Below are 26,602 nucleotides of genomic sequence, written 5' to 3' on the forward strand. Positions count from 1 at the left end.
TCAGAATTACAAGTTAATTTTCCAAAGCTTGCACAGCAAATGTCTCTGTCCCTTCATTGAATTACAGATTTATTTCCTACTCTGAGTTTCCATGTCTTCAATTTTTCTCTGCATTCATTCATTCATTCATCAAACATTTATTGAGGCCCTACTATGTTTCAGGCACTGGGAATCAAAGGTGAATAAGCATTCTTTTAGGTGAATTGAAGTGTAATGATGTACCTGGGTTTGTTGTCTCTTCCTAACCCTACTGCTCAATTAACCTACCTCATGCATCTTTGACTATGTTAATATGTCCAGAAAAGTTGGGCAGTGTCATGTGCTCAGAACATCTGCAGCACAGATTGTTTTTCACTAAGCACAGCACAGATATACAGACTTCACACTGATTTCATCATGTAAAAATGCTTCCTGGCCCCAGCTTCATGCACAAACCACAAAGATAGCTTCTATCCTTCTTCCCTTCCTTGATCCATCCTTCACCAAAGCATTTTAGATATAAAGTTAAATAGGGAAGCATGGGGAATGGGACAGAAATCATCCTAACTTCCCCATGCCACCTCTCCAACTCCGAACTTTCAAGAGGCATTATTGGAGTGCACCATTGTTTTGGTGACAATACACCAATTTTAAAGTCTTCTCCTCTTGTTACCTTTCTCCTCTCTGACATTCACCTAATTTTCCTTTCTTTTGTAGGCTGACAGCCGAATGAAACAGCAAAAATATTCAACAAAAGTCTCCTTCAGTTCACAAGAGATTCCTTTAGCACCAACTTCATACCATTCAACAGATGCAGACTTCACAGGCTATGGTATGAGTCTTTCTCTGAGCAGAATTGAATCCACTCATCAAACCTTAGAAAAGGAAGGGATTGTGATGTCCTGAAGAGAGCACTGGACCAAGAGTCAGGAAGCCTGGCTGGCATCCCTGTTCTGCTTCCTGAGCTTTGGGACTTGGGCAGGTCACTTTACTTCCAAAATCATTTTTCTCATCTCCACTAGTGGGATTGCCTAGTACTTATTGAATATAAAAGTAGTAGAACAAAAAAGGCCCTCAGTAAATGCTACTTGAATCTGAGGCTTCCAGATTATTCTCTAATCTCTCCAAAATATTGTGTTTAGTTCATGAGTAGTGTCTCTGAAAAATCACATTGAACCAAATTGTAGCCTTATGTAAGCTATTTAAAGACTTGATTTTCAGTGCTTAAAGAAATTGATAATCACTTTCTCTCTTTGAATTCCTGGATTGAATTATGCTGACTAATGGTTGAAAATAGACCTTCAGAATGAATAATGAGTATTTCCATTTTGCTTTTATGCAGTGTAAGTCAGTTTTAAAAGGACTATTTAAAACACATGCTCACCAATGGTAAAGCGTAACCCAGCATGAATTTAGCAGACCTGACACCTTTATGGTATTTGTGTTTTACATATTTTTTTCATGAATATTAACTCATAAAAAATTTATGAGGCAGGTATTATTCTAAAGCACTAAATTTTTTGCTAAAAGACTTGATGGATGTGGTCAGCAAACTATGACCCCTGGGTCACAGTTGGCCCACCATCTGGTTTTTATATGGTCTGCAAGCTAAAAATGGTTTTCACATTTTTAAAAGGTTGAAAAAAATCAAAAGAATGTTTCATGAAAATTATATGAAATTCAGATTTCAGTGTCCATAAATAAAATTTTATTGGAACATTCATTTGTTTAGGTGTTGTCTATGGCTGCTTTCACACCATAAGGGTAGAGTTGAGTAGTGGCACCAGAGCCTGTATGGCCTGTAAAGCTCCAGATATTTACCATGTGGCCTGTTACCAAAAAAGTTTGATGACTCCAATGTAGACCAATTGAGTTTTGATCATATATATCCCATATCTTTACCTCTATAGCAGAAATTAATCATCCCACAATTTAATCTGTGGAAATTGTATTCATTCATCCATCCACTTACCAAACATTGATTGGGGGCTTGGTAGGAGTCAGGCTTTGGGCTGGATTCTATGAGAGAAATAAATACCAAGACTGACTCAGGACTGGCTATAGGGTGAGGCAGAAGCAGAGGAGGGAAAGAAATGCCTCCTCCAGTATCTCTTACTATGTTTTCTCTCCTCACTCAAGAGACTAAGCTAGTGATTTACATAAGGAGTATAAACTATTTAAAGCATCCATGAAACTATGACACTGTCATACATTGTTTTTATTGGAAATCAGTGAACAACGTAGCATGAAATACGTATGTTGCCAAAAGATCTAGAGTCAAATTAGGTTTACGATTTACTAGCCTTCTGATACGGCCTTTTAAAATTGTTGCCGAGGTTGTGTCATTGTTACACGAGAGGCCATTCGATTAATAAATTCCATGTGGTCAGGAGCAGCACCTATGTGAAAACCACCCAGTGCCAGTGTCTGGGCTGAGCACCTCAGGCACGTTGTTCCTTTAATTCCTCAGACAGCCTCCTGGATAATGATTACGTGCATTTTTCTGATGACGAATGAGCCTCAGCTGCACCCACTATTAATTTCCTTCTTGGGAACTCACATCCACTTCTGTACCACCCCGAAACTTGTGCCCTTCGGTCCCAAAGACAATGATTATCGCTGAGTCAGAGCAGAGCCCTCACAGGCTTACCTAGGGCCTGTGTTCTTTTGTTTTCTACCAAGTGTCGGCAAACTTCTTCTGTAAGGAGTCAAGGAGGAAATATAAGGCTTGCGGGCCACGTGGTCTCTCTGTTGCAGCTACTCAACTCTGCTGTTAGCAGCCGTAGACTAGATGTAAATGAATTAGGGCTGTGTTCCAGTAAAACTTTATTTATAGACATTAAAATTTAAATTTCATATAATTTTCACATGTGTTGAAATGTTATTTTTCCTTGGATTTTTGTTTTTCAACCTTCATTCTTGGTCCTTAGGCCATAGTGTACTGGCCTCAACTTGTACAGAGGTCTGTGGATCTCAGCTTGGCCCCTGTGCATTAGCTGCAGCTGACCAGCAGATGGGGCCCTTTATTATCAGACCTTTACCAAATTCTATCACGGTGTAAGAATCAGTACTCATGATGATCAAGACTAGTTATCAAAAAAGATGACATTCTCTAGAAACTATTATTTGTATAAGAGTCTTTTGAAACTAACATTTTGAATGTTTGGATTTTTCAATGGGCTAGGTTTGACTGAAGATGCATATGTGTTAATATTTTTTTTCCCCCAGTTTTTAGAAAAACCCAGTCTAAAACAATGATTTTTAAAAGTAAAACAGCAATAACTCTTTTCACAAGCCTTTCCAGTTATGGACCCAGCAATTAATTCTACAGTGTTGTGTTTATAACACTTTTTTTTTTACTATGTATATATTTGGGGATCATTTTTAGATGACGGTTATTTTCAGTTGTGTCATACTTTATTGATTAGATCCTTTATACATTTTAATTCATATGATATGCTCTAATTGAAAGTACTTAAGCACTATTTCTTAATTAGTATTTTATAACTGTAGCTCAGAATTTATACAAGTCTTTATTCTCATTATAACATATACCTATATGTACTTAATCATTTAATCAACTTAAATTTTTCCATACCAGTTTTCATGGTATATTTTAAGATTTAAAAAATTTCAAGTATAACTAAAATGGTTGATCGTGTGGGTTGGTGGTAGCTATTGTTTTAATCTCAGAAGTGTCATAGGAACGTCATGTTTCATCCCTGGGTGAATGGGCAGTAGTGACCCAGCTTTTTGCTTCATGGTGCTTGGGAGGAAAAGAGTGAAATGATAAACACATGTAAACGCTGCACTCCCCGAGCAGTGGAGGGTGCGAGCTGAGCTGCATCTCCTACTTGCCAGTCATTCTTGTGTTCAATCCTTCTCCAGGTGGTTTCCATGCTCCTATGTCAGTGGACCCTGCCACGTGTCCCATTGTTCCTGGCCAGGAAATGATTATAGAAATATCCAAGGGGCGTTCAGGGCTTGGTCTCAGCATTGTGGGAGGAAAAGACACACCCTTGGTAAGTTTCTAGAAGTGAACTATATCCACTGGCACAGAGTTAGATGCTGAGCCTTATTATGGCCTTGGGTCACTTCTGTGGAAGACTTGGCTTTTTCATAGTACGTAAGTATATGAACTACTGTTATTATGATCATTATCATCATTATTATTTAGTGGACTGCTACATAAAAGTGTACATCAGTTACTCCACTCCCAAAATTTAGGCTTGGCTTTATTTTGACCATGTTCACGTGTACTCGTAATTTTTTTTTAATTGGTCTAGAATGTTAATTTTTACTTGGATGATGGATCTTTGATTATTCAGTATTTTGTCACTGATCAACGGTGCCATTAAAATGTAAAACTTCCTGGGTTTTGATTTACAAAAATGTGATTAATCAATGTGCATGTATTACTTGAATAAGTAATACATGCACATTATTCAAAGTTAAACTGACACAGAGGTTATAAAGTGAACGGTAAATCTCCCTCCTATCCTTTTGCCCTAGCCTTGCCCTTCAACCCCACCCCCGATACCAACCAGGGCTTCCCCCTAGAGACAACCACTCTTACTAATGAATATGCTTTTAAATGAACATTTTGGTATTTCTTTTGCTCATTTTATTTGGTAAGAAGTAAATTGTATATGCCAGATTTACAGTTAAAACAAGTATAGTATCAGTAAAATAATTCTTTCCATTTTTGACAGGAATATAATGTTTCTGTGTTAGTACTGCTGGAGGGGGTAGGGAATCCTGTTCTATTTTTCTGTAATGAATATTAGTCCCCTAAGGCACTAGGCAACTCAAGAACAGCATAGGCTGCAGAAACCAGGGTCTTAATGCCTTCTACATGTTTCCTGGTCATGCTCCTTCTCTCTCCTGCTATCCAGACTGATCTAGAGAATCCTATGTTTAGTTTGACCCTACTAGTGAGCCACCTGAACCTGAATGTGCTCAGAGGCTGGTGTTTATTTATTAAAGGATTTTATTTCCTTCAGCTCAATTAAAGTATTGTTAAAACTTTTCTCCAGGGTTCAGGATAATTTATTTCCTGAATTACTCTCGCTTGGCCTGTGCAGGCAGGAACTGCTGTGTGTAGCTTCCCGTGTGCACTGTGAAGTTTTCATCAGCTTGGGTGGAACTGGGAACACCTGGAGTTAGTCAGCTCAGCGGCCAGTTTTAGCTCCCAGCCCTTTCATGGGATTCTGGCTCCTTAAGGCCCCAGAACTTTTCGACTTTTTTTGTTGTCTGGCTTGGAATCCTCTCTGTTCAGCTTTTGTCATTGAGGAAAGGAGCAAACTCTTCCTTAGAAGCTTCCCTTCAAGTGATTTGGTCTAGGTTATATTTTCAAATTGTGTTTTTAATAATGCCTTCTAATTATATGTGATCTGGCCTTTGAACAGTTCATAGAATCACTTCAGCCCTCCAGCAAGCTCCTACTGTACCAGGAGGTAACACGCCACCAGTAGAGGACCAGACCAGTGTTACCCAGACCCACATGCATTCCAGCCTCTTAGACTCTCTCACCTTCCTTCAAACTGCTCTCTTCCTGCGCCACCTACCCGCCCATCAAGATTCTGTACCTCCTCCAGCCCCCGCCCCACGTCTTCCCTTGCTTCTCCAGCCTCCATGATCTCTCCTCAGCTGATCTGGGAGCTGATGGCTGACCATCCCTCTCTAGCGCTCAGCCATACTTCCTCTCTACCCTTCCCAGCTGGGGCAGGTTCCTTAACCTCTCAGTCTATTTCCTGATCTATTAAAGGGGACTGTAATACCTTGTAGAGTTACCAAGAGGATCAAAGAGATGACCTTAGCCTGGTGCCTAGTACATGGTAAGCAACTGCACATGACATGTGCCTTCTCCAAGCCTCAGTTTCCACACATACTAAGTAAGCCCAATAATCCCAACTCACTTGGTTGTGGTGAGGATCAGAGACTTTGTAAACAGTAGAAACTTTTATGTATATACATATATATCATTGTTCTACGAAGGCCATCGGGATAGTTTTCAGAGACTGCTGGTTGACCTTGAACATTAGAGATGTCTGCCTCCCATAGCCTGTTGCCTCGTTTTCCCAAAGAGATGTTCTTGAATAGTAAATAAATTGAATTTGTATAAAGTTCTATTTGAAATGAACCAGAGAAATTACGCTTTAAGGAAATTCTTCAGTGAATTCTTTCATAAAGAAAAAGTCACCCTCTGATTTATTTGTTGTAAATATAAGTCTCTTAATAACTGGTTAAAATAAGACAGCACTAGATTTCCCAGAGGGAATTGGAAGACTTTAATCAGCATGTCTGGCCTAGCTGAATGAGTTTGTTGGCTGATTTTTTTTTTTTTCTTTCATTGTTATTGATTTGATTTTTGCTTTGTGTGGGTTGGTTAGATGTGCTTGTCTGCTCTTGGGTCTTTAATACTGTGTACATTTGTGCTGCTGGCCACCAGCTTGAGGGCTTCCACTGCTTGACATCACCTTCTGCATCCTGGATGAGAGGCTGTTTGAGAAATACTGTGCTCTGCTTCTCTTGCTACCATGAGGCAGCCAAAAAAAATTCTTTAAGAGCGTCTTGAGGTTCATAATATATGGTTCTGCCTTTTGAGACTGCAAATCCCATTGTCCTTGGAAGGATAAGCACCACTTAAAAATGAGAAATGAGACACAGCTTTTATTTCCTAACCTCAGGTACCTCATCAAAAGCTGTAAGTTAGACTCACAAGTAATATATAGGCATGATATTTTGGTGAGGCTGAACAGAAGGTGGGTGGAAGGTGCTTTAACAGATAAAACCATTGTTTACCACAATGAGGGTCTTTCTTTTTTCCTCCCTCCCCCCCCACCGCCCGGCTCCAAATTCTGATATGGGACACATAGCCTAATTGACACTCCAGGTTACTTTATCCAATCAGGTCCTGGGAGTGCATCCAGCCAGCAGGAAGTTAGCAAACAAAGACGAGAGCATATTAAAGGAAATCGTGGACAATGTTGAGATCCACTGACAGAAGCACCTTTGCATTTGCTTATTTGCATCCTGATATGCATCCTTATTTCAGCTCTGGTGCTGGGAAAGAGCACATTCTAAGGGCTGGTGACCCTTCTTAAGCACTGGCCCCAAACCCCACCCCACCTCCCCGCGCCCATTTAGGGTTTCTGTGCCCTTTTTGTTGTGTGTCCAACAGATATTTTTTTGCCATCTTTAGAGGAATTAAGCCTCTGGGACTTGGTCTTGACACCACATCAGTTTTATCTGCTATAAATAGTTTCTCTGGATCCAAGACAGATGGTTTCTGAGATCACAGGGAGATCTCACTTAGCATCTCATTGTATTTGCACCCAGTCATCTAAATAGACCTCTTAAAATACCAAGGTAATGCTGAGGATGACCCCCTTGGGAAGGTTGAGGAGCACACCTGGACCCAATCCTCAATGACAACCTTTTCTTCTGTTGTTTTAACCATATGATGTGTCCCCAGGTCTGCTTTTGGTGAGTGTGGCTCCTCTGGTAGGAAGCATGCATTTGCTCAAAGGCTGCCCTTTGCTTAGTGCTGAGGATACAAAATTGATTGAAATAACCCTGCCCTTAAAGAGCTCACACACTCATTTAAGTTGATTCTACTGCCTTTAATGTTTGTGGTCTATATAGGGGATCAACCAATGAAAAATCCTAACAGGGACTGTTAAAATAGGGAATTTCTCTGGAAAGTGGAAAAAAAGTAAATCTGTAGTATGAACTTTCTAGATTTAATTAATACAGGCTAGTTTTTATGTGTTTCTTTTTTTTTTTTTTTTCACACACACACACTGTATTTTATTTTTACAAGAGATAAATAGACTGACACCAAGCATTGTTTTATGTGTTTCTTGTAAGCAGGTGTCTTAGTCTGTGCAGGCCGCTGTAACAAAATACCACAGACTTAGTGGCTTACAAACAACAGAAATTTATTTCTCACAGTTCTGGAAGCTGGAAGTCCAAGATCAGGGTGCCAGCATGGTCAGATAAAGGCCCTCTTCTGGGTTGCAGGTTTCTTGTATCCTTCCATGGTGAAAGGAGCAAGGGAGCTCTGCGGGGCCTCTTTTATAAGGGAACTCATCCCATTCATGAGGGCTTTGCCCTCATGACCTTATCACCTCTCAAAGACCCTGCCTCCTTTGAGGAGGGGCACTAGGATTTCAACAATTGAATTTGAGGGAGGCACGCAGCCAGGAAACCAGATAAGGCACATTACATAAAAGAGATCGTATATTAATTAATATTTTTAAAATTTCCTTCCATCCATCTATCTAGCCATCTTTTCATCCCGTCTCCCTCCCGCCCCCTTTTTGGTCTTGGAGTGGTAATTTGCATGAAATCCTGTGGCTCAGAAGACTTGGCATATTCTGCCAAATGGAAGACCATGGACTCTTACCTCTTATGATGCTTGCATCATATTTCTTACACCTGTCCTGGAATCCCTCAATGCCCCCTTCTCAGAAATGTTTGCTTACTGACTAGAAGTTTTATTTGCATTGTCCTCAGAAGAACTAAAATATAGCTCTCCAGTGTCATTTATTGGGGTTATTTTATTATCAGCCTTGGGAATTCTAGAGAAGAGAAAGAAAAACTTAAATATTTTATTTAAGTATATTGGCAGACTTGAACTGTTCTTGGGATTGAGCAAATGAAGTGAAGAAAGAATGAGGAAAGTTACTCCAGAACCCTCACTCTGCATTTTCCTTTCTCTGAGTACCATTGTCAAAGGTCCCAGACTATAGACAGTGTTTCTATTAAACCTAACAGGCAGCATGGCAGAGTAATGATGCTGATTCTGCAGTATCAGAATCCCAGATCTTTAACTGTGGTGGGACCTTGGACAAGAAACTTAACCCTTCTAAGTTAAATCTGCTTCTTCCTTTGTAAAACAGTGGTGATGACCAAATCTACCTCTTAAGGTTGGCATGGAGATTAATTAAGATAAAGAATATTAAGGACTTTTCCCAGTGCCTGTCTACACTGAGTTCAGTTATTATTAATTATTGTTAAACATTCGTCTTAAAGTAGATCCTTTGCTCCCTTCATCTGTGTGTCTTTAGTATGTTTCCTGTACATTGAGAAACATGACTCTGTTTCTAGATAATTAGCCATTTTTTTTTCAGCATCAAACTTAAAAAGTGATTCAGGTTCTGTTCTTAATACATAATTAATAAACATCATCTCATTTAACCTTCACAGCAATCCTATAGGAGAAGTAGTAGCATTATCCCCATTTTATAGGTGAGGAAACCGAGACACAGGTAAGCGAGGTAACTTCTCCAAGGACACAATACTCGCAGTTGGTCCAGTTGGAGTTTAATTAGGCAGTCTGACTCAAAAGCCACACTGTTTGGGACCCTTTTCTAGCACTACCACTCTGTGTCGTCAACCTTCACCTGGAAAAGGGAGTTATCCATCTCACCCACCAGACCCTAAGCTCCTTGAGAACAGACCTGTTTATTTTGTATCTTTGGTACCCCATATAGAGCCTTGCACACTTAAAAATATGACTCTAACCAGCCTCATTGTACTCACTCTGAATTCCAGCCATGCCAGCCTTTTTCAGTTCCTTTAATGAGTCTTGTTCCCACCTGATGCAAAACTTTTGCACATGCTGTTAGATCTGTCTGGAGTGCTTCTCTGACCGGTTTTAGCTATAGCTAGAGTATTCTGTTCATTTCTGGGCATAATTATGTGGTTGACAAGAACATTGTTGGAACCACGTTATCTCAGGAAGAATTGAACAGACTGGAAAAGGGAAGACCAGGAGGGACAGCAATGACTTTCTGCAAGCATGTAAGGTTATCTTCTTGTGGATGAAGGATGAGAACAATTCAGGTGCTCCCAAGGTGCCCAATGAAAAACAGCTTTCACATTATTTTAAGGAAGAACTTCCTAAACATCAGCTGACCAAAGATGGCATGAACTGCCTAGGGATAGTGAGTGCCCCATCTCAGGAAATATTTTGACAAAGGCAGGCAGCCACTCTGCAAGGATATTATTATTATTAGACTTTATTTTTTAATCAAGGAGCAACATTTACATTTATAAATCTCTTTTTCAAAATGATAGTATAAGAAAATTAATTCTCCTCCCACCCCCTTTGCATTCCTGTCTCACAAATTTCTTGAAACTTCAAAGTCCTGAGTTTTTTAAACTAGAGAATAAGGCATAATTATTGTTCTGTTGTTTTGTTTTAGGGAAGCTATTAATTGTTATCACTTTTGGAAAGGAAAGTTCATAAATATAAGTCCTAGTTGCTATACTGGTATTCTTCTGGGTCCGGAGATAAGCTTATCTCTTTGCAAGAGGAATACAGTTAGACTAGGGCAATTGTTTTATCTTTATATTCTTGGTACCATCCTGTTGTAAATGAGGTCAGTGGATTCCCTGGATAGATTGTAAAATTTAGATATTCGTAGTATTAAAAAGGCCTGGGAATGTCACATTCAGAATCTTGTCATTTATCTCCAAGTTTCACACCTGTAATTTTTTTACCGCCTGATTTATTACCAGTTTAATTCATTCTTATTAAACAGAAGTTCTCTAGGGCAGGTCCATTAGCAAGAAGCATCAAGATAGAAGGACTCTCCCATTTGGACATTATGTGGCGAAGTTCTTCCATCTAGAAATTGACGTGAAGAATACCTGTCCTTTAGCTATAACCATGTGTCAGGTTCTGAAGTGACCTGATTTAACACTTCACCATGCTGCATACCATTGTTTAGCTGTTACAGCTTCTGACCATTTAACTGTAGGACTGTGGCAACTTAAAGCACTAGATATTTTTTAAAGTAAGCAGAGTAGAAAACTATTTTACACTTGATTAAGTGTTTTATCTTGCTGTTCTCCTTCAAATGAACTTTGCACAGTCTGTTTCATGAGGAGCGTGGTTTGCTTTGGCGTGTAAACCCCCAAAGCCAAGTTCCTTTTATTGTTATTGCTTAAGTCATATATTTTTATACAAAACATCTTATTACCTTAGTTTTATTTAAAATCAAAGCAGAGTTTGCAAAAAGTCTATGAATCACACTGAAAGAATGTTAACGAATAGTACCTTTGAATTTCCAGATTTGGGCATTTCTGATCTTAAAGGCTATGACTGTAAGCAAAAATATTATGCAAGCTGAGTAAAATTTAGATAAATAAGTACCAGATGGAACTATAGGGACTTATAAACTATAATGCAAATATTATCCCATTTCCTTAAACCTATATTTCAGTATGAAAAATTATATTCATATTGATAAGTATCAACTTTTTGCTAAATCAGACTTGGCAAAGGAACTCCATTTTAAGTAAATATAAAACAGTTTCTTTTCTGAGCTTGAAGAGAAAGCTTTTCAAAGTCTTAAAATGTGAAACATTTTTATATATTCAGAGCAATTTTTTTTTTTTTTTTTGGCCGCGTGGCTGCACACGGGCTTTCTCTAGTTGCGGCGAGTGGGGGCTACTCTTCGTTGCGGTGTGCGGGCTTCTCATTGTGGTGGCTTCTCTTGTTGTGGAACACGGGCTCTAGGCATGCGGGCTTCAGTAATTGTGGCACGTGGGCTCAGTAGTTGTGACCCATGGGCTCTAGAGCACAGGATCAGTAGTTGTGGCGCACGGGCTTAGCTGCTCCGCGGCATGTGGGATCTTCCTGGACCAGGGCTCAAACCCATGTCCCCTGCATTGGCAGGAGGATTCTTAACCACTGCGCCACCAGGGAAGCCCTCAAAGCAATTCTTATATTAGCTGTTTTATTGCTGGGATTTTCATTCCACATTTTAGTTACCTATAAATAGTGTGCAAGAATTTGCAATCCCTGAGTTTGAGTTTTAGGATAGCTTACCTAGTCCATTGCTTTGACACACACGCACACACACACACACACACACACACACACACAGATTGGTATTATTGCTTCCTGTGTAACTGATCATTTAATCCTTACTTTTTAAAAAAAATTAATTTATTTATCTTTGGCTGCGTTGGGTCTTCGTTGCTGCGCACGGGCTTTCCCTAGTTGCAGCGAGCAGGGGCTACTCTTCGTTGGGGTGCGCGGGCTTCTCATTGGGGTGGCTTGTCTTTGTTGAGGAGCACAGGTTCTAGGCGTGTGGGCTTCAGTAGTTGTGGCTCACGGGCTCTAGAGCGCAGGCTCAGTAGTTGTGGCGCATGGGCTTAGTTGCTCCGCGGCATGTGGGATCTTCTCAGACCGGGGCTCGAACCCATGTCCCCTGCATTGGCAGGCGGATTCCTAACCACTGTGCCACCAGGGAAGTCCCTAATCCTTACTTTTACTTTTATGTCAAAAGAGCCTCTATGTCTATTGCTGATTTAATGCTTATTTATGTGATCTATAGTTTATTACGTGAGACTATTTCAGTATTCCAAAATTATAGGTACTGAACACTGTGATCCATTTTCCTTCTCTTTGAAGGGTTTGGTAGGTGCAAGTCTTCATACCCTACCCCAAGCATATTAGAATAGATGAATAAATTGAGATTAGGATATATATAGACTCTTTGTTTCTTTTGTAGCAGAGTTTTATGGGGACTAATTGAAGTCCTGACTGTGTTCTGAGATTCTTAGAAAATCTGTGTTGTGAACTCTATTTAAAAGGGAGCAGAATAGAGAATCCAGATTTTAAAAACTGTGATTCCAAGTATGATAGATAAGTTCTTTTGACTCTTGCTGACTTCCCTTCTATAACTATAGCCCCTTCAGGTTTTCTGAACAGAAACAATTATATATTCAATCTATGAAGTTGGCAAGCAAAACTACATCAATTTGATAAATACTATACTTCTTCTTAAGTAATAATGTTATTGTATTCATGTGGGAAAGCAGTACATTAAATGTACTCCAAATTATAAAATTGTTAAATGAGAAAAAAAATCATCTTAGAACAAAGGAAATAAGATAATTATTGACTATATTCTGCCTTGGGTCCTGCATGTTCTTATGAAATATTGAAAGTAACCTCTTAACCTTTTGCTTCTTATGAATCGATGAGGGTATGCCAAATACTTCTTGCATCAAAGAAGGGAAAAAAAAGTTCTTGGTCTGAAAGTAGGGAAGATTAGCTACTTTGCAACTTGTCTTGGATCATCTTTGCATTTTACCTTTGTAATTGGTTCAAAAAATATAGATCCACAAAACACACTGAGTATAAGCATAATAACACGTGCCACAGCATAAGAAAAATGCATTAATTCTTCCCACCCTGGGTTAATCAACCCACTGACTCGGTGTACCAAGGATAGCCGAGAGCTGCCTTTGTCCACATGAGTCCTGCCATCTCTATTACAGATAGCATATGTCTGCATTTCTACCTTTATCAGCTTTCACATTAGGTTTCCCAATTTTGTTGTAGTGAAGTAACACCAGGGAAAAGCAACAGGAGGAAGTACAGTCAGTTCTTCTTATTCATGGTAATTATGTTCTATAAAGTTGCAGCAAACACTGAATTAGTGAATACTAAACCATTGCTTCTAGAGGAAAGACGGGGTTAGATTCCTCCTCCAAACCTCTGGTCACAACATTTTTAACCGATGAGAAATATATAACCTTGTTTTATGTGTGTTTCTGATTAAAGATACTTTATTCAGTACATATTGTTAATTCATTAACATTGAATGGCCAACAGCTCTATAACTCATAATCGAATGAAGGTTGTCTAACACATGTAATTTCTCGGTAAGGCACATGATAGTACAAAAATGTGAAACATGTGGCACTAAGAAGACCCTTTAAGGGAAGCTTGTTTCCAGTATGAGAGCTGAAACAAGAAAGCATAATGTTACCTTGTTCTACCTCAGCTAGGAGCAAGTGAATCAAGCAACTCAAATTTTTCACCACTCTGCTCATGTCCTCAAATTACCATGAATGCACCAAGAGCATTGATTTGGGGAAGCAGGGCAATTTGCAAATATGGAATCCACAAACAATATGTTTCAACTTGATTGAAACAGAAGAATCACAATATTTGGGAACAGGACTCTTGTAGTCTGGTTTACATCTTGTTGGCATTTGGATGGTCCATTGGACTTAGCCCTGAACAGTCCATGACTTGAGAAAAAATAACCTAAAATATCCTTGTTGCATAATCTTTCTTGAAAAGAAGCAATCAGTTATATTGTAGGATCAGCATTTTAACAGGAAAATTAGAAATTAAAAAAATGGACCAAGACTGGTGTCATTCATCCTTAGAGTTGTGAATTTTGATCACTCTGACATATATGTATTCCTTCCTTTATGTGCCAGATGTGCCTCTTAAACCTTAGACATATCTGTATTGGGAGCCCTCGTTAGCAGTTATTTAACATCTCTTTGGCTGACACTTTGTTTGACATTACATATATAATCTTATTTCATCCTCAAACTCTAACAGGTAGGATTTCTGAGCTCTGTTTTACAGAGACAGAAACACTGGTTCAGACAGGTTAATTAACTTAATAGAAATATCACAAACCTATGATAAGTGGCAGAGCTAAAATCTGAACACAGGTTTATGTGGCCATAGCCAGTACCATTCCCACCATGTGTTGCTGCCTTCCATTGTTGACAGGCTGGAAGATTCCTCTGGCTGACTTGATAAACTCTGTAGTAGATTAAAATTGACCATAAATTTTGTGCGGCTTTTTCAGATTCCTCGAATCTGAGCTGACCCATTGACTTGCTTTGACCAATAGTAGTGAAAGTGGCATTGTGTGGCTTCAAGAGGCCTTACAGCTTAGCTCTTGTCCTCTTGAAATACTGCCACCTTGAGAACAAGCCGGGAGTGGTCTCCTGGAGGATGACATACACCATACGGAGAGAGCACTTGGAGGGAGAGGGACCCAGCCATCCCAGCTGAGGCCCCCGCCAACCTAACTGCAACCTCACAGGAGAGCCCAACTGACACAACGTAGAGCACAAGAACTGCCCCGCTGAGCCCAGCCCAAAGCGCCACCCTACAGAATTATGAACAAACAAATGGTTAGCTTTCGTTTTAAGCCACTACGTTTTACAGCAAAAGATAACTAATACAGTCCGACCCAGCCCCCATATCTTTCTGATCTCTCTTAGCCTATGAGAGTTGCGATTCTTCTGGTCTGTCATTTAGAAGGAGGTCTTGGGCTTCCCTGGTGGCACGGTGGTTAGGAACCCGCCTGACAATGCAGGGGACACGGGTTCGAGCCCTGGTCGGGGAAGATCCCACATGCTGTGGAGCAACTAAGCCCGTGTGCCACAACTCCTGAGCCTGTGCTCTAGAGCCTGCGAGCCACAACTACTGAACCCGTGTGCCACAACTACTGAAGCCCGCATGCCTAGAGCTCGTGCTCCACAACGAGAGAAGCCACTGAAATGAGAACCCCACACACCGCAATGAAGAGTAGCCCCCACTCACCACAACTAGAGAAAGCCCACGCAGGAACGAAGACCTAAGGCAGCCAAAGATAAATAAGTAAAATAAATTAAAAAAAAAAATAGAAGGAGGTCTTATTCCTAGGCAGGGCCTAAGCATGTGTAAAACAGAGGCTTTCTCTGCTTTGCTCTGCACACGGTATGGGGTCATCAAGGTCTAAAGTTTCGAAGCTAGAATGACTTTAGAAGTCACATAGTTCAGCTCTGTGCTTTACTGATGATGATAAGTATCATGAACAAAGGGGTTCATGCAGAACCACTTGCAGAATTGGCTACTGCAGAGCTGTCAGAAAATTTACCTCCTCTCACTCCTAGTTCTGGGTCCTTCTTCCACACCCTACTGCCTTTTTTTTTTTAAAACCACCTTTTGCATCAAAGTGCAAATCACATTCTAATTGAAATGTAATAGGGAAGCTAGGTTTTTTTTTTTAAGTATTTTTTATTTATTTATTTATTTATTTATGGCTGTGTTGGGTCTTCATTTCTGTGCGAGGACTTCCTCTAGTTGTGGCAAGCGGGGGCCACTCTTCATTGCAGTCCGCGGGCCTCTCACTATCGCGGCCTCTCTTGTTGCGGAGCACAGGCTCAAGACGCGCAGGCTCAGTAATTATGTCTCACGGGCCCAGTTGCTCCGCGGCATGTGGGATCTTCCCAGACCAGGGCTCGAACCCGTGTCCCCTGCATTGGCAGGCAGATTCTCAACCACGGTGCTACCAGGGAAGCCCGGAAGCTAGGTTTTTGAAGATGTGGTCACAAAGGATTTGGGATAGAACAAAAAACATATTCTAAGACACTCCTCCATTTATTTATATAAATACAGTTTGGAGCCCTTCAACTTTGCTAAAAGTGAGATATACTTTAGCAGTTGTAACCCACACTTTCTTTTTAAACTGTCTAATGGCAGTAGACATCACAAATCAGTAACTTAATACATCTACATGTGTTTTTCAGCGTAGAGTTGAATGTAGTTTTGGTTTGCACATTTTACTACCCCCACTGTATTATCACCTCTCATTGGTTTGGCTTTCCTGCTGAGAAAGTGGTCTACTGTATAGAAGACATGTCTGTATGATTTCTGAGCAGTGACAGCCATAGAGGGGAACTTCATTAAATGACGTTTAAAAGTAGCATTAATCCTGTAAGGCTGCAGATCTGAACCACAGTTTCTTCCACAGGGACAAAAAATGCCCATTTTATATATAACATTTTAAATTCTTCTTTTAGTCCTCATAGGTCTTTCTTGTTAGGAGGGATTTTTTTCCTGTAAAGCAGGAAAAAAGGATGTAACACTCTTTTTGCATCATCAGTAAATATGTTTTCCACCTAAATGTGAAATTTAATGTGAAACTTTTATGTGGTTAAAATGTCCCTTATGAGTGGGTGTGGGGGCTTTTATGAGTATGACAAAAATTGGATTTAATTCCAGAGCAATCCAAATTAAGTAAAATGTGCCTTCAAGCAGTAAAATTAAGCCATATATACATAGTCCTTTATAATAATGTCTATTATACAATTCTTTATCAAAGTTTTGCCCTAAAATGCTTGTTAAAACAATCCACTGAATATCTAGAAATGAAAACTATAAAATCTCTTTCTATGGAAATAGTTCACCCACACTGCTTATTGGTATCCTTCGGTCCACAGGAGATCCTTAGTTAATTTTTCTAACACATGGCTTCTTTAAGTGTTATAAGCCTATTGTGACAGCAATAAAATTTCCTTTTGCTGAATGATTGGTGTGTTTATGAGTTACTTTATCTACTTGTTGGCAGCTTGAACAGTAAAGAAAATGGTGATTGATGGGCTAAAGTGTCTGATGACTCTGACACTGTCTAAGGATACATTACCATGTGTTGTGAAATTCTTTTCCAGCAATTCAGAGTTTAAATCCCCCTGGAGGTGTTTGTGATTTTTGTGGGGCTCCATGATAATTAATCCCTCATACTTGGCCTTTTAAAATTGCTCTCCAAGCTAAAGTTAATCCTCTGGAAATTCAGATGGATTTAATATCCATGTGTGATGGGTATTTTGGTTGTATATCACTTTTACCATCAGAAACTTGTTTGGGTTAGGGTAAGATTATGACATACTAACCCTGCCAGCTTCCTCTTTCTGGGTCATTTTGATGCCTTTTTCTATCTCCAGCGAATTTCTTGATGATCATTTAGCAAACATTTATTGAGCAGGATACATGAGCAAACACGTATCCTGCTCAGCACCAGGATACAAGGAGGAGTTGGGAACAGTTCCTGTCTGGAAGGGTTCCACTGAGGGCAGGAGGTGGTATAGGAGCTAGATCCATGAACAAGCTTTCGTGATACTGTGAGTTCAATAATGCTAAGATATAGTAGTGACCCACAGACAGGTTGATCCACTCTACCAGGGAAGAGAGTCAAAGAAGGTTTCATAGAAGAGGTGATGCTTACCTGGCTCCAGTAGAATTTCATGAAACAAAGTAGGTAGCAGATAAAAGAAGGCACGACCTTCAAGTATTTGGTGCCCTTACTACTTTCCAAATATAGATATATAGACTAACTCTGTAAAAATACACAAGAAACTTAATACTGTATGTTTCTGATTAGGGAAATTGAGTGAAGGACAGGTGCTGGTGAGAAACTTCTCAGTGTATACTGTTTTGAGTCTAATACCATATGCATATTTTATCTATATTTTAAAATAAATAAATACTTATTCTTTTAGGAATGGGGACATTAAGACAGTGGTTCCTTAAACAATATGATGAATTGGCTGGCCAGCTACTTCTTCCTGGCTCTCTGTTTTTTTTTTACTGTTGTCCTTAATTGTGGAATAAAGAAATTTTTTTCAAGTTAAACATGTTTCAGATATAGACTGGTGAGGGAGAAGTTTTTAAGCAGAAGATTTTCCTACATCTCTGAAATCCTGCCTTACCCTTCTGCTTAGGGAAAACCCATTGTTTGAGAAACTACAACTCACTGGTCAAATTCTTCTCTGGCTCTAGAGTTGGCAAGTCAAATGAATAATTTAGAGTTTCTAGGGGACACTATTGGTCTTACCTCAGGCAGTAGGTAAACAGACCATCTTACTCAAATTCCTATTGTCCCAGTGAAAGTCACACAACTACCAAGAGGAAATTACTTTTTTATTATATGTCAGTCTTGTTCATCTATAAATGATTCTCAGGTCTGCCATTAGGAGAAATTAATCTGTTTTCTTGGATTGAACACTTTTTATTTTAAGCATCAATTTATCACTTGTATATAATGTTGTTCTATTTCTGCTCCTGTAGAAAAAAATCATTCAGTGAATCATATGGGTACACAGAAAGAGGACTGAAAAGGTGAAAGGAAGGAAAGAAGTAGATAAGAATAACAAGTGGAATTAAGAAAGACTTTATGTCGGGTGGGGAGAGGGCCTCCCCATCATGCTTTGTGTCGTGCAAACCCCTAATCAGGTACCAACACTAGCAACTGAGACCCATAGATCATCACCCCACCTCTATAGCCTAAGGCTTCAATTTTTACTTCAACTGTTGTCTGTTCACTGTCTATAAAATGATCGGCTCATGCCCTCAAGGTTTTTGCTGTGGAGCTAAGGAGACAGTATTTCAACAGAATTGATGCCATATGGAAAATCCCAAGTTTTATTTTGCATTTGTCTTTATACAAGTGCAAAATAAAATATTTAAAGCAGATGAGAAGCTTGCAATAGTGATAGGAACACAGGCTTTGGTGTTAAACAGCCCCAAGCTGGAATTTCATCTTTTCTACTTAGTAGCTGCAAAGACCTGGTCAAATCTGACCCTTCTGAACCTCCTTTTCCCTAACTGTACATGAGACTGATAACACTGAACTTGCTTAGTTGTTATGAGGACTAAATGGCACAATGGGAAGTATGTGGCCTCTTTGGCACAGAGATGTTAAATAAGTGAGATGTTATCGCTTCCTTACTATGTGCTGGCATTGTACATGAAGCTTTATGTGTAGGTAATATTGTTAGAACCATATAAAGATGAGGAAGCTGAGAGGTTAACAGTCTTCCCATGGCCAGAAGTAGCAGGGCCAGGATTTGGACTGAGAAGTCTGACTCCAGAAGCCTAGCTCATAATCATTTGTCTCTACAGCCTCTGTTCAGCATAAGCCAGCAACCCACCCACAGGGAAATGATTAATAGATTGCTTCTAGAAGAGACGCGTTTTAAAAGAAGTCATTGATACTGGTAGACAGAGTCACTGAGTTATCCAGGGTGGAGTGTTATTTAAATACACAAAGATATGAAGGTGGGAGGGAGTTGGTGGAGGAGAAGGCACTCAAAACTGTGCCAACAAGCAGCTTTTTTAAAAAAAGATTTATTTCTTTATTTAATTTATTTTTGGCTGCGTCGGGTCTTAGTTGCCGTGCGTGGGATCTTCGTTGGGGCACGCGGGATCTTTCCTTGCGGCATGCGGGCTGTTCGTTATCGTGCGCGAGCTCTTCACTGTGGTGCGCGAGTTTCTCTCTAGTTGTGGCATACAGGTTTTCTCTTCTCTAGTCGTGGTGTGCAGGCTCCAGGGTGTGTGGACTCTGTAGTTTTTGGCACGTGGGCTCTAGTTGAGGCATGTATGCTCAGTAGTTGCGGCACGCAGGCTTAGTTGCCCTGCGGCATGTGGGATCTTAGTTCCCCGACCAGGGATCGAACTGGCCTCCCCTGCATGGTAAGGCGGATTCTTTATCACTGGACCACCAGGGAAGTCCCTAACAAGCAGCTTTGCTTGAATAAATAGCTCAAGAGCATTAAAATTAGGAGGATACAATGAGCAGATGAGAATCATGTGTATAATCAACTCCAAATTTTTATTTGAAATAATAAAGGTCAGTCTTTCATCAATGACCCACTATTTCATCTAATCGCAATTTTTTTCAAAGCAAGAAAGAAGTAAAATTTTAATAGAGCCTCGTCAAATAGATGTCTAAAATATCCCAAACCAGTGTCTATTTTACTATTCTGTTCTACTATGAACTATATAAGTTTTGAAAAATAAATCTTTTTTCTTTTCCCAATTCACCAGCCCACATTTCTAATTTGGTCCCTACCTCGCACCTCTGTCACCCCCAGTTAATGCAACTGGCCAGAACCACAGTTTCATAGAGCACTTTGGGCACACGAGGGCACATGGTAAGAAATGTGACCTTTTTCTATTGACAGGTCAGAGTGCCTCACATTTTCTTGTATTTTCACTGATGACTTTAAGAGAAACCACAACTGTAGTCGAGTAAAAGGAAAGAAAGAAATGGAGTTTTCCATCTAGAAAGACTCATGGACCAAAAACAGATCATTGGCAGTGAATTCAGCATTTATTTGAGCCTATTAACGGTATATTTATTTTATGTGTGATAGTTCATTGAGCACCCAGAAAGTATCTAAGAGTTTTGGATTCAGGCTACTTTTACTGATTAAAAACTCCAGTGGGTCTTTTTCTTCCCTTTGAGTATGAACGAAGAGAAATTTCCCAGTTGACTTCTGTAATGTTCCAAGATCAAAGGAGTTTATGCTGAAAATTCAGCTCTGTAAAAGCCATGTGTAGCATAAGTTCAGTCTGACTCTCCCAAATCCAGTGAAAACGGGGCATTTGGCCACCAAGCTTTGAAACCCAGCATTACAGAGGGTGTAACCAGGAGCTTGCATTAATTTCTCCTTGAACTAGCTTCATGAAAATGGCCCTTAGTGTCACCTTGGCAGTGTTGTTGGGATCGCCTGAAGCCACTGACCCAGCAAATTTCCTTGAAATCATTCCCCTGAAACAGTGCAGAGAAACAAACTCTTGGCAGTATAAATGCTCCCTGGGTCTGGAAATTTCATAAGTCAGAGTTAAAACAAAGAATGGTCTAAAATCTGTTGCTGGTACAGAATCTGAAATGTAAATTGTCTGGATCAAGGAACCTTTCCCGGCTCTTCGGGGCTGCCTCTCTAATTGCTATAATAATAAAGAATGTTTTCAGAACTGTGTGGTAATAAAATGAAAGCATTTGTTATTGGGAAGATATTTGGAATCCAGATGGGTCATCTGGTTAAAGATCTCTGATTTTCTTTGGTTGCTTCTCTACTAGAGCATTTGTACAGGAAACTTTTTCTTTGAAAAGTGGGTTTGGTTTGGAGGTCTTTACCTATCTTATATTTTTGCAAGAAATATTTCATTTATTTACTTCAAGTCAATTTAATTCTAATTCTGAGACTCCACGCTTCTGGACTGAGGTGGAATCAACCTCAGTCATTTTGGAGGTCCATTGGCTCTCAGGGTTCTGGTTCTGTCACAAAGCTCCCCAACGCTGGGGCCCCTGTGGTCATTGTCATCAGTCCACCCTGGTAATCACCAAGCCTGTGCTTACCCAGGCCTGCATGATCTCTTCACGTCTGGAAGTCCTGCCGCTTCCAGGCCCCAATGCTTGGGACTCAGGACTTCTTTCAAGGTGGGATCCATTACGCCTGTAGGCCGCAGCCCTTGACCACTGTCTGCAGGGTCTTGCAACCTGTGTGGGGGCTGGAGGGGCAGGGAATGGGAGGGCACTGGGCAGTGCAGGGCTCAAATCCTCACTTCTCAGGGACCCACAGATCTCTGTTTCTAGTCTCCATTTAAAATTGCTTTTCCTCTCCAGTGGCCTGCCAAGACACCTATCACCTCCATTAACCACCATCATTTCCGTGCCCTTCAGTTTTATAAGCAGCAGAAAGAACCAATGACTTCTGGTTGCTTCAGTTTTCAGCTCCACAAAAATCCCTGAGGCAAGGGATTTCAAAGCTTGACTTCTTGCTCAGCATTGGGGGAGGCGGGAGGTGGGGGGGGAGGAAAATTGTATGAACGTACACAATTGAATATTTTTAAAGTAGTCTCACCAAAACATAAATAATTAGGTGTACAGGAGTAAATTATTTGGAGGGATCCTGAGGAAACTGTTGGTGGTGGTTGTCTCTGGGGAGTAGGACTAAGGGCGGGTACAGGAGGCAGTCTCTTTGCATGGTCTACTACACCCTGTGGTTTTGCTTGAGTCCTTTATATTGGTACTTGTTATTTTCATGATGATAAAAAATTTAAGATTATTAAGTCAAAGAAAAACAAAAATTTTTAGTTCAGTAACCACGAAACACTTTCCTCAACCAAACCTTACCTACCTTAACTACTGTCCTGCTTCTATGGCTCAGAATCCTGAGTTCAGGAGTTAATTTGCCCAAGATTACACAATGGCAGAGTCAGGATTTGAAACCACAGTGTCTTACACTTAGGTCTGTGAATGCCCTTTCCCCTACTCCATGCTCTGTCCTCCAGGGCCAGTTCATTCCCCTAAGTTCTTATCTTTCATTGCCCAAGTAATGAGGTCTGACAAAACCCCTTCATCAGGCCACACTTCTATGCCAAATCCTTGAATACCAATAAATACCTGAAAACATGTTTCAAAATATACCATAAAATGTAACTAAGAATGAGACATCGTTCACCTCAAGTTTATACACAGCAGCAGTGTACACAGTTAACAGTAAAACACATGAGGGAAGTTTAACTTGAAATATTAGGCAAAACCAGTCCTAAAAGAATGAAATAATAAACCTAGGAAAAATTGATTATACCTCTCAATATACCAAAACTGTATTTTGTTTAGGTCAAATAAAATATGACTTTATTAACAAATAGCAAATTGTGGGTTGCTGCCTATGGTTTGGTTGTTGGCTTAAGGAAGCATTTATGGTTGTTAAAAATTAATAAGAATTTGTTTTTTATAGGATGCTATAGTTATCCATGAAGTCTATGAAGAAGGGGCAGCAGCCCGAGATGGAAGACTTTGGGCTGGTGACCAGATATTAGAGGTGTGTGATTATGAATTCTATTTTATACCAGCAAATATGGTTCCTTTAGTGACCTTGATCCACAGTCAGTTTACCTATTCACTGTCTTCTACTCAACTATATCCTTATTATTTCTTTCCCAGTGTAACAAAACATGTACTTTATTCTTTATTTCTTTTTTTGATGTACATCAAATAACTGTCATTAGAATCATGACAGATTACCAACCTAAATCTGTCTGTGAAAACTTTCTTTAATTAAAGGGGAAAGTACAACTAAAGGTTCTATAATCAAATGAAACTGTATAGTATTGCAATTTGATTTTTTTGCCTCTCCACCTTACTAAATTCCCTTCTAAAAACACATACGTATACACACACACATAAACATGCACACCTGATATTTTAAAAGACTTGATTGCAGCTTTAAGTATTATTATTTTCTTATCCCTAATAAGTATATTTATGTCAAATGGAGGTCCACGCCATGGTACCTTTGTTTCCTAGCTGATGAAAACGTAGAATCTTCTTCCTTTAGGTGCTATATGGTACTTATTAAAAATTGAAATGCTTAACTTGCCTCTTTTAAAAGGACTCTCATTTAGCAAAGGTGTTAAAGCCTTTTAAAAAGAGCCAACGCAGGCAGTGTCTGAACTAGGAAACGGATGAATGGAAAGTCAATGCCAGGCACTCTGGTAGGTGGAACTAAAGAGCTTTTTCAATGGTGTGAAACCTTTAGGCAACATTTATTTCTTTCATTGGATGAATTTAATTGAATAGTTAACATTTTATGGTGGGCATGTGCATTTTTGCTTTGCAGCTTTAATGTAGCACATTATGAATGACATCATAGAATTTTATTTTTCCCTTTGGTGGTTCAAGTCTGCCTCCCAAGATGAAACCAGAGATATAATTAAAGGTAGAAAACATAGGCAAGAAGGGGTTAAAGGAGAGGCCAAGCTGAGTTCAAATGAAATTCAGGGTAAGTTATAGGGTTTCTCTGCAGGCCTTTACTGTGCTTCATCATTGGATTAGGACATATTCCCAGTGCATTCATTAAGGTGCAAGTGTATGAGGTTAGAAAAATAAATGTAGCCTCTTTGGGAATTGACTTGACTGTTTTAGCATACAACACCATTTTTTAGTGGTCAGGAGTTTTGAGGGGGTTTTTTTCCTCCCTAGATTTTCTAATTAACTGGTGCTATCATAATTGGCTTTATAGAGGAATAGATTGAATATTCAGAAGAGTACAGATGCATACATGTCTTGATAGTTAACATAATTTGTAAGCCCACAAATTTTTCTGTAATGGACACGTGGAACTAAATCTAATATGTGCATTTCTTGTTTATGGCGATGGTTGCACAGGTATAAATTCACATAAATTCACAGTATAAATCTTTAAATATGTAGTGTTTATTTTATAGCAGTTATACCTCAATAAAAGAAAAATTTTTAATTTATCTATCTGTATTGAATAGACCCTCAGCTGTAGCTGCTGTCTTCCATAAAATATATTCGTGTATAAGTGAACACTCAGGACAGATAAGCATGAAGAAAGCAAATTTGTTTTAACTGCAAGGAGAATTTGAAAGGTCAACTAAACCATTTCCTGGCATCTGGCCGAATTTATTACCCAGTGTGGATGGATGGTCTACACTTCTCATTAAAGATAGCCAGACAGGCTCTTCTCTCACCCCAGACAGGATCTTGTCCACAAAAGCATACTGTGTGTTTAGTTAAGAAATGTAGCTCTCAGGTTGGTCAAGGAACATGTTTCCCTTCTAAGCAGCTTTAGGTTCCACATTGGAACTTGTTCCAATTGTGGCTGTTGTGTACAGATGCATAATGAGGCATAGTCAGCCTGGGGCCTGCAGGTTGCCTCGAGAAGAAGACAGGCCAGCTTTGGTGATACATTTTGAGACTGTACTTTTTCCAAACAATGGCTTCTCTGCTCATGAGAGTCCTCTGCATGGTGCAGGCTGGCCTTCCATGGTTTTATACTATCCTCATGTTAAATGAGGACACGCCAGGTTTTGCTTACAAAGATATAGTCAAATAATTTTTTAGCCTGGTAAGATTTATGATTCTGTGATTAACATGGACTGTCTTCTTTCTGGTTCTTTTTTAAGGTTCAGTCCCTCCTCTTACCCTACACCTATTCCCATTATCCCTGTCTATTTTTGTGCAAGTGGGAGCAGAAAGAGTAGAGGACTAATGCCTGGTTTTCCCTGGGGGGGTAAAATAATGAGGAACTGCTGCCCTAGTTTGGTTATTCTTTCCTTCCAAAGCAGCAGTTCACCCATTTCCCCGAATGCCTGTCCTCCCCAAGGGACATGATATACTCCCATTGACAACTGGGGCTCCCTATGGCCCTTCTCAAATAGGGAACCCTGCTATTACCACTCCTACCCCTCTACAATCAATGTTCTAAATAATGCATCCGGTGCTTATGTAAGACACTTAAGGTAATACATCACTGCACAATATTCTAGCCACACAGCAATATTTCTCTTACAGTTATTGGTGCATTTAATGGTGTCTCTTGATAAGCAGAGGAGAAAATGAAAACTGTGAACTTGGAACAGATCACTTTGATTTGAGGAGACATCTTGATGCTGGCATTTAGTGTGAATTGCTTTTGTAATATTAGAGTTAATGACAATGCTTTTAATTAAAAGCATAATTATTAGGGCCTTTCAAAGGGTATTTTAGAGGCTTAGAGAATTCACCTTCAGTCACGGAGGTAACTTTTTTTCAGTTGAGTAGCAGAAGTGGTCTTGTGTGCCATCTATTGGAATACAGGAAAATAATCAGCTCAGACCACATTTTCTGTAGACATTCTTTTCCCCTTTGTCTGTGGGTTTACCTCACAAACAGTGAAAGTGCATTCGTGGGCCTGAAGTGCATTCGTGGGCCTAAAGTAACAGTGAATGCTGGCACTGAGAAAATACAGCCCTGACTGCAGTTACTTCAATTCCTTTTAAAACTACCAATTCCTAACTTCTGTCAAGCTTAACTGTATGCCAAGCCCTGTGCCAAATGTACTACAGGGTTTATTTCATTTAATCCTCACAACACTACATGGATATTATGATTATTGTTATTATTATTATCTCCAATTTGTGGAAGACAGAGTTGAAGCTGGCCTTGAGTAATCTATGTAAGGTTTCACATAGTAAGTTAAAATCAGCCCTCAAACCGAATTCCATCTATATCCAAAACCCCTGCTTAAACACTGTTATTCTGGGTGTAGTTAATCTAAGTGAGTTCACAGACCCACCAAGATACACCAGAAAAGAAAAAGCAGCTTGAAAATTAGGCTTTTAAACAATTTCTTGACTCATAGCGTCAGCTTTAAATAATAGCTCAGAAGTCACCACCTCCAAGAAGGGCTCATTCTTCTCTTCTCCCTTCTCTGTAACCAT

The 26,602-nt window shown here is 39.7% G+C and overlaps 1 protein-coding gene across 12 annotated transcripts in view; it reads left to right on the forward strand.

Moving 5' to 3' along the window:
• PATJ (PATJ crumbs cell polarity complex component) overlaps positions 1 to 26,602 on the forward strand; it is a 352,223-nt gene that overhangs the window by 283,104 nt on the left and 42,517 nt on the right. For all 12 annotated transcript variants that reach the window (XM_059923762.1, XM_059923772.1, XM_059923791.1 and 9 more), the window contains 3 exons: positions 697 to 811; positions 3,868 to 4,001; positions 23,113 to 23,196. In XM_059923762.1, the coding sequence (XP_059779745.1) occupies positions 697 to 811; positions 3,868 to 4,001; positions 23,113 to 23,196 (333 nt within the window). The remainder of the gene's footprint in view (positions 1 to 696; positions 812 to 3,867; positions 4,002 to 23,112; positions 23,197 to 26,602) is intronic.

The sequence above is a fragment of the Balaenoptera ricei genome, chromosome 1, assembly GCF_028023285.1.
Source record: "Balaenoptera ricei isolate mBalRic1 chromosome 1, mBalRic1.hap2, whole genome shotgun sequence".
NCBI classification, from domain to species: domain Eukaryota; kingdom Metazoa; phylum Chordata; class Mammalia; order Artiodactyla; family Balaenopteridae; genus Balaenoptera; species Balaenoptera ricei.